Source organism: Epinephelus moara, chromosome 17 (assembly GCF_006386435.1).
Source record: "Epinephelus moara isolate mb chromosome 17, YSFRI_EMoa_1.0, whole genome shotgun sequence".
Taxonomy (NCBI): Eukaryota; Metazoa; Chordata; class Actinopteri; order Perciformes; family Serranidae; genus Epinephelus; species Epinephelus moara.
This window is the reverse complement of record NC_065522.1, coordinates 24,031,084-24,039,700: the sequence shown is the minus strand read 5'-3', so window position 1 is coordinate 24,039,700 and position 8,617 is coordinate 24,031,084. Positions and strand designations below refer to the sequence as shown.

At 40.6% G+C, this 8,617-nt stretch overlaps 1 protein-coding gene across 1 annotated transcript in view; it reads left to right on the top strand.

The window, feature by feature from the left end:
• tnfsf12 (TNF superfamily member 12) overlaps window positions 1-7,876 on the top strand; it is a 14,315-nt gene extending 6,439 nt beyond the window's left edge. Inside the window, exons 5-6 of the mRNA XM_050067700.1 lie at window positions 60-187; window positions 3,168-7,876. Of these exons, the coding sequence (XP_049923657.1) occupies window positions 60-187; window positions 3,168-3,443 (404 nt within the window). The 3' untranslated portion in view covers window positions 3,444-7,876. The remainder of the gene's footprint in view (window positions 1-59; window positions 188-3,167) is intronic.
• The last annotated feature ends 741 nt before the right edge of the window (window positions 7,877-8,617 follow it).

Genomic DNA, 8,617 nt, shown 5'->3' with positions numbered 1-8,617 from the left:
GTGTGTGTGTGTGTGTGTGTGTGTGTGTGTGTGTGTGTGTGTGTGTGTGTGTGTGTCAGTTGGAGAGGGAGGCGTGATAAAGGGTTGGGAAGAGAGGACGTTGAATATGAGTAAAGCAGTGAGGTACAACAAGGAACAAGGCACCTTCACTGTGGAGAGAGCGGGCGTCTACTTCCTGTTCTGTCAGGTGAGTTTGTGTTGGGAGTTGTAGTTTATTAACAAACTCCAACAGCATCACACTCATCATCCTCACATTACTACGTGTGCACAGACATACTATGTGGTACTAAATGTTCGTAATTTCAAATTCTTAGTCTTATTCTTTGATCAAACATTTTCTAATTTAACTTGGCTGATTAAAGACTGCATTTCATGTAGTCAAAGTCCTTGTATGACTGAGATGAGACCATTTTGTCAGTGAGGAAAAAACAGCCCGTTTGCCAGAAGAAAATGTTGGCATTGTACATATCTACAAACCACAGATATGTAACAACAAACCGGGTGTTTTTAGCAAAACTTCCAGGCATTCCCCGCTGCAATTACACCACCAAAACCAGTTGTTGTCCAGTGATGATTGTGTCACTAAAACTGGATGTTTCCCAGCGAGACATCGGGGCATTTAAATGTGGCACCTAAACTGTAATTTTTAGGGAGATGTTGGTCGCATGTTCAGCAGTAATTGTGGCACCAAAAACACTTGTTTTTGTAGCAAGACATCGAGGCATTTCTAACATGGTACCAAAACCAGGTGTTTTTAGGTGACATTGGCAGCATTTCCAGCAGCAATTCACCCTTCGCTAAGCCTCTCCCTTAATCAGTCACTGTCCAATCCTACGTTAGCAACCGTGTTTAGCAACCAAGAGGTCCGTCAAGCTTTCAGCAGAAGCTAATATGCTGAAGCAGCGTGCATACGGTAATGTTACCTTCAAGTCCGACACCTGATACCCAAAAAGTGTCGAAGGTGGTGTTGAATTTTTCCCTTTCCCAAAGCCCAAGACCCAAGGAAGATATGGCTAAAACAGTGTGGAAGACCAAACGAACAGCTGAATCCAGCAAAGATCAATAAAAACACCTACATTTGTTCCAAGTTAAGATGCTAACTAACGTTAGCTAACGCTAGCTTTGCGTGCTAGCTGCTCTCCCTTTGTCTGCCCCAAGGAGGGAACATAACTCAACATTTACTTAAATTTAAACCATATATTGACTTCCCCTGCTGTACAAGAACATTCTTTGTCCTTCACGTGAAGTGTCAACACGTGGGGTGCTAAACGCTTGCATTGCGACTGGTGAGCTTTTCCCTCTATTTTAATGTTCTCATGATTTATACTCCACCAGCAGATGATATTGTGAATGTAGCTCTCACATGCATATTGAAGACCTTTCTGTCGGCTTCTCTCTGATATCTCCGAACAATTTTTCCAGAAATTTGATGTTATTTCCTTTGGAATATCTCTCACCGATATCGCTGAAAACTCCATATTTCTTATGCTAGGAGCGAAAGCTTGACGGATGTGGCAACAGTAACAAAGGGGGGCGGGGCTTAGCGAAGGGTCAATTGTGGCAACAAAAATAGTTGGTTTTTAGCAAGACATCAGAGCATTTTCAGTGGTGTTTGTGTCACCAGAAACAGTTGTTTTTGCAGCAAGACATTGGAGCATTTCCAGTGGCAAATATGGCACCAAAACCGGATGTTTTTTAGGAAGACATTGGTGCATTTCGATGTGGTACCAAAACCAGGTTTTTTAGGTAGGCATTAGCAGCATTTCCTGCAGCAATTGTGGCACCAAAAATAGTTGTTTCATAGGAAGACATCAGAGCATTTCCAGCAGCGATTGTGTCATCAGAATCAGAGGTTTTTGTAGCAAGACACCGGAGCATTTTCTAGCGGCGATTGTGTCACCAAACCAAACATTGAGGCATTTCTTGCAGCAATTATTGCACCAAAACCAGATGTTTTTATCGCAAGACAATGGAACATTTCCAGCTAAAATACTGTCTCACCAAACCAGATATGTTTGGTAGGTACACATACGAGCATTTCCAGTGGCGACTGTGGCACCAAAACGTTTTGGTGTTTTTAGTGAGACATTGGGGCATTTCTATGTGGCTCCTAAACGGGGTATTTTTAGGTAGACATTGGTGGCATTTTCAGCTGCGATTGTGCCACCAAAACCAGGTGTTATTTAAGGTGACATCAGGGCATTTTCCATCCGCCATTGTGGCTATGAATTCCCCTTCCCTCTCACTTACTCTGTAGCTCTCTCACAGTCCAACACCTAGCTAGCTAGCTAGCGTATTTATCCGCATCATTTTTACCAGGGAGGTTCACCTGGTTACGCTTGCATCTTCGGGAAACACGTTCCCTGTTTAGTATTTAAATATTGGGGTGACCTTAAATTATAGTTTATAGTATGTAAATGCCGCTAGTATCAACTTTTTGTCTGCATTTGCCAGAGCCTCACTGTTCCTACCACAACTGGCATCAAAACAGGAAGGAAGTGGTGAAGAAGTAAAGCCCGCCTCTTGTTTGTTTTGACTGGCTGCCAAGGCCAAGTGTGATATTGACAAGCTAACCGCTCCTTGCATTGAAAAGCTGATGATATTTTAACTACTATGCACGTCTAAAAACCGCAAGAAAAACATGAAGCACAGCACGAGAGAAGAGGAAAACAATGGTTTTGCTGGTGACATGTTTTCCATCAATGTGTCTTGGTGTGACAGGGCCTTAACGAGTTTGCTTTTGAATTTGGCTTCCTTAGTTTTTAAGTTGAAGTGGTGAAGAAACTAAATTTCATATTTCAAACTTGAGTGAATCGTCTTGGAACGCAGCCTTACTTCTAAGTTTTACCACCTAATGCAGCTTTTTTTTAAAAAACAGCCTTTATTTTGTACAAACATCAGTCATGCTGTACTGGTACGTATCATGTTCTTTGGAGAGGTGGATATCAGGTTTTGGGTAATCTCGTGTAGCCAGACCTTGGTCTTGTCAAGTTGACAGAGGTCTGGAGAAAATCTCGCCAAAAGAAAGAAAGAAAGAAAGAATTATGATTGCAGGACCTTGGAAATCCAGCACTTAGTTTTCATTTGAACAGTTGAGAAGAAACAAGTTGTTCTGGTGTCTCTGCTAATCTGTCTCGCTTGATTGATCATCTTCTGCGTCTCCTCAGGTGTTGTTCAATGAGCAGCAGTCTCAGTATGTGAAGCTGGATGTGGTGACCAGCGGCCAGAGGCCTCAGAAGCTGCAGTGCATGGAGGGTTACGGGACGACCCCCTCCGCCGGGCCGCACCCTTTCCACTTCCTGAAGCCCTGCCAGGTGTCCGGCCTCCTGCGACTGGACAAAGGCACGGAGCTGCAGGCCATCACAGGCTCGTCCTTCAGACTCCACAATCTGGGCAACCCGTCAGCCTCGCCTCACATCTTCAGCATCTTTAAAGTCAACTGAAGCGTGGATCCTTTTAACGCAAACTCATCTGAGAACATCAAAACTTTTTGTGTGTCTGGATGAGATCTTTTTTCTATACGGTTAAACAGTCATAAGCAGTCGGGGCATCACATCTGGCCATAGCTGCTTCCCAAAGACGTTAATTTGAAAGACAAACCTGACATTTGTGGAAGTTGTTGTGGAATTTTTTCTCTGGACAGCAGCGCTGTTTTGGAACGCAAAACACAGACTTTTGGATTTAAACCAAGACCCGAAGTGGACGAAATGCCTCGATGAACGTCTGCCGAGAGAACAGATGTGATGGAAGCTGTTTTGTAGATAAAGGGCTTCATATAAAAAGAAAAATACTTGGATGTTCATTTTAGCCTTCGTATCCTGTAATAAATTGTGCTTACACTCTCTTTATAAGACTGACAGTAAAGCTGTGCATGCACCTTCCACTTTTATATCGCCAGTGCCTCGAGGAGCTGAGAGCACGTCCGCAAGCGTCCAATCTAGACACTATAAATGGCCGTCATGAGCTGTCAGTGATATTTTATACGTCTGTGTGTGAATCTGATGAATCAAACAGTTCTTGTTTATACTGATTTTATGATCTTTACAATGCAATGTGTGTCTGAGTGTGAAATTAAGTCTTTTTTTAAAACTTTGTATATACGTCACACATATTTTACTCTGCGCATATCAAGTCAGAAGCTGGCAAAAAAAGGGGACATTTTAAATAACATGGATGTGAATTTGTGCTCTTTCTTCTAAGGTCAGATTTGACTGTAAGGTATTTGTATGTATAGTACTGGCTTGACTTTTGGAAAGTACTTGCAAGTTTCAGTAAGCAAAGCAAACAGGTATAAATACAGTGGTGTCTCTCTTTTCTGCCTTTTTTATTGGTTTAATGGATCGTCAGATAATTGTTAATTTAGTATTAAGAGCTGGTCTTTAAAAAGTACTGGAAATTCCCTCATTCGTCCAAAGCTATAGTGAAAGTAAGGGTGCTTTCACACCTGCCCTGTTTGGTTCAGTCCAATTGAATTGAAGTTCGTTTGTCGCCTAAGCGTGGTCCGTTTGGGCAGGTGTGAACACAGCAATTGCACTTGGGTGTGCGCCAAAACAACCGGACCAAGACCTTCTTGAAGAGGTGGTCTCGGTCCGCTTACAAATGAACTCTGGTGTGGTTCTTTTGTGGTGAGAACATGTTCCGACCTCGAGCCGAGGTACTGCCTTAATATGCACATTCAGCACATCCAATGCATCACAACATTGTTTTCTAGTTGGAGCCGCGCCTCGTTTTCAAACTGTATGGTCTGACTAAAATGAACAATGACAGCAATATAGTCCACGATGAGCAGCGCTAAAATCAACCTGTGTAGTTGTCCCTCCATTGTGACATTAGAAAGTGTCACATTTATCTTGCAAGTGTACTCTTCTTCAACATTTTGTTTACTTCCATGGAAATTCTGACCAATCAAGAGCAGCTTTCTTACGCAAGGTATTTTATCTGGTCCGCTCGTAAATGCTGCCGTGAGAACACGAACCAACTCTAGGCAATTATACAACTTTGTAACAAATTAAGTCCCTGATTTGGGCCAAAGCAAGACAACTCTAGGTCTGAAAGCACCCTTAAAGTTGATTTTAAATATTACAAAGATTTTGTTTGTTTTTTTTAAAAAAAAGAACATTATCCAGAACAAAAAGTCTTAATATTAGTGTTAGTAGTATGGCTTGGTAATATATCGATACTGTGATATGAGACTTGTGGCAGTCGGTGTTACAGTGTTTGAGGCATACACCGATTACATTACTCGCCCACTGCCGCCACCATTTCATTTTTTTTTTTTTACTAAACGACAGATACTACTTAACTGAAAGTGTTTTCTCAGTACAGCAGAGTTGCAGCTCACTTATCGTTACGAGAGTAAGAAGAGTTGACGGACAAGATGATGGTGGAGGATTTGGTGTCAAAGCAACAAGCAGAAACGCCTCTTTGGCAATATTTGAGATGTAAACCCTATCTTAATTGGGAATCTGATAACATTACTGATGGAAACGGAGTTCATTACATCCATTGATGTATATAGAGAACTGGATATAGCATCAGAGGTGGACCTTGGCACATGACGAGTTTGACTTCCTGGATCTTCTGCAACCTTTGGCAATCGAGTAAGCGCACTAGAAACTTCGGCTGGCCGAGCTGCTAACTTCCAGTTTAGCCTTCTGCTAGCTTGATGTGGCTCTTCTAGACTTTTGAAAAGTTATTGGATCAAATTCCAATAGTGAAACAATATTCGCAGGGGTAAAATGTGATGACTTACAGACGATATAAGTTTCACAATATAAGTCTACGTAAAAAAAAGTCTTTTGGGCTCAGTGGCATCACATGACAGACTTGCAATTACAGACTTGCAATTACACGGTTTGGCCGCTATGTCCAATTATCTTGAATGCCCGGCGCACTTAGCAGAAGAAGATATACTTAATGAATCCAAGATTAATCCCAATTTTTTTCACTCTGTTGTCATATACATACGTGCCTGAAATACACACACATGCACGAACAGGACCTATACATGCATCAGACAAAGAGATGTCAGCGTTAGGGGGCTGCTAATAGACAAGCACCCCGGGCAGTTGGGAGTTTGGTGCCTGCAGTGCCCAGGAGGCAGGCTGGCACCTCTCCAGCTACCAGTCCACACTCCATATTTGGTCCAGACGGGTACTTGAACCAGTGACTCTGGTTCCCAACCCAAGTCCCTATGGACTGACCTACTGCCACCCTTTCCTGTAGGGCCTGGTGGCATCCCAGATGTCGTCTTAGGTTTTGGATGTCATAATATCGTCAATGTTGTCTTTTCCTAGTTTTTAAGAGTGCATTACAGTAAAGTGATGTCATTTCCTGAACTTACCAGACTATTCTAGCTTTTCTATTGTTTGCCTTTACCCACTAACTCATTACATCCACATTTCTGATGATTATTTATCAAAAATGTCACTGTGAAAGCACCAAAACTTAACGCTACATTACTGTCAAACTATCGATAAAGGTATTTAGTCAAAAATATCATGATATGTGATTTCCTCCATATCGCCTGGCCCTTATTTTACCAGTATAAAGAAGAGTGTTAATATAAGCCAGTAACAAAACAAGAGCAGCAGTCTGATGTACAATACTGACACTAATTTACACAAATAATTTACAGTCTATGCTCACAATGACAACAGTAACACGCTGATGGTTAGCAGGTGTTATGTTTACCACGTTCACCACCTTATTTTAGCATGCTAAAATGTTGCTAGTTAGCATTAAACACAAAGTACAGCTGAAGCAGATGGGAGTGTTTGGTTTTGAAGGTGTTTGGCCATGAACCAAAAGACTGGAGAGATAAAAGTATATTTAGTATGTTTTTGCCCTTGAATGACTCGAATTAGTTTCTAATTTAGAAGTGAAACATTTGTCCTGACCTATGAACAGCTCTGAAAAACATGGAAAAGATCCAACCTGCACCCATGAATCTGGAAAATGACTCCATTTATCTAAATTATACATCATGATAGTCTCGCAGACAGTAACTCAGAAGTTCTGGTTTTATAATTTGGGAAGTTTAAGAGTTTAAAATCCAAGTTAAACCCAAGATTCATCGTATAAAGTGACTGGCTTTTTGTTCTGAAAGGTTTCTCAGTCACGTTGCAACTTTCTGTCACTTTATTTTTATCTCTTTTTCGAAATGACACTCCATCTTCCATTCTCTCATATGCTGCTGCTGCTTTCTGTAATATTCCCCGCTACAATACAAACAGTGTGTATTTCTAGCAGTGGGTTCAGCACTCCCACTCTTGTTTATAAGTAGTTTTTGTGGACGGACCGCAGTGGTTTCTCCTCAGCACTTTACTGCAGCGAACGTAGTGTTTTTAATTGGAGCCAAACATTCATGTTTTCAGATGGAAAAATGTTAGATTTTGAGGTGTAGATGTTATATCCTGTTTGATTTCCTCATCGTTTTCCTCTTCCCTTTTGTGTCTCAGTCATCCCCCCCACCCCCACACACCCCCTCACACCCCCGTGCACCTCATATTTCCCTGTCAGCACCGATCAGACCGCACACACACACACACACACACACTGAGTCCCCTGAGTGTCCTCTGCACACACACCAGAAGCCATCTAAATTTTCACTTCCTGAATTTGAACCTGAACCACATAGCTGAAGGTCTTTGAGGAAAAACATGCCTCGTCCCTCCACACAGACACACACACCCACACACACACACACTTCCCTGCCCCGATTCCTATATTTCGAAATGTCAAAGTTTATTACCACCTCGGAAAATCTTGTGAAGTCTTGTGAAGAAGCTCTCTGTAAAGTGATGATGTATGCAACGCCTGGACGTTTCTTTTTTATTATTTCTCCTGAACTCACTCATCATAAATGTTAAATAAACTTTTTTGTTGTTGTTGTTTTGGAAAAGTTCTTAAAAATTTCTTTAATGAAAAGGCCTAGAAAACCAGCCTGCGTGCATACCTCTAAAAATGAAGGGGAGCAGAAAATGTAAAGTAGTGAGTTATCAAAATGTTATAAGGTGGAGTGTATTGGATGGGAATTATCTATAAAAATCTAATCTAAATCTGATTTGAAGCTAATCAATACTTTGTCACAGTATCAGAATTAGATACTGGTTTATAATTTGGATTATTGGTGCATAACATAAACATAGTAAGAGAAAAAGAAAATGAAAGTAAGTATTGCAAAGAGACATTATTATAGAAAAGAAGAAAAATACAATACAAATACTAAAAAAACAATAAAAATATATGTACAATAAATCTGAGTATGTGTTAATAAAAGGTTAAATTATGTGTAATGTGAAAGGAGTTGCTCTGACAGTAAATACGAACCTACAGATCACTATCACTCTACTCTATGGAGCATTTTAGCATCTTAAAACTAATAATTTGTCTTGGTTTAGCAGTTTAGCACAATCGAATATCAATTTTCACATTCGAAGGTCCATATTTTCTTCAAATTTGAATTTGAATTTAGAATATTCGTTGACAGCCCTAGTAACCAAATATCAATAATGACTTATTTTAAGTACCCTGTACTGACGTCACATACATAACATAAATACATAACAAATGTACTGATTTTAACATAAATTATCTCTTTTTAAAAAAAAAATAA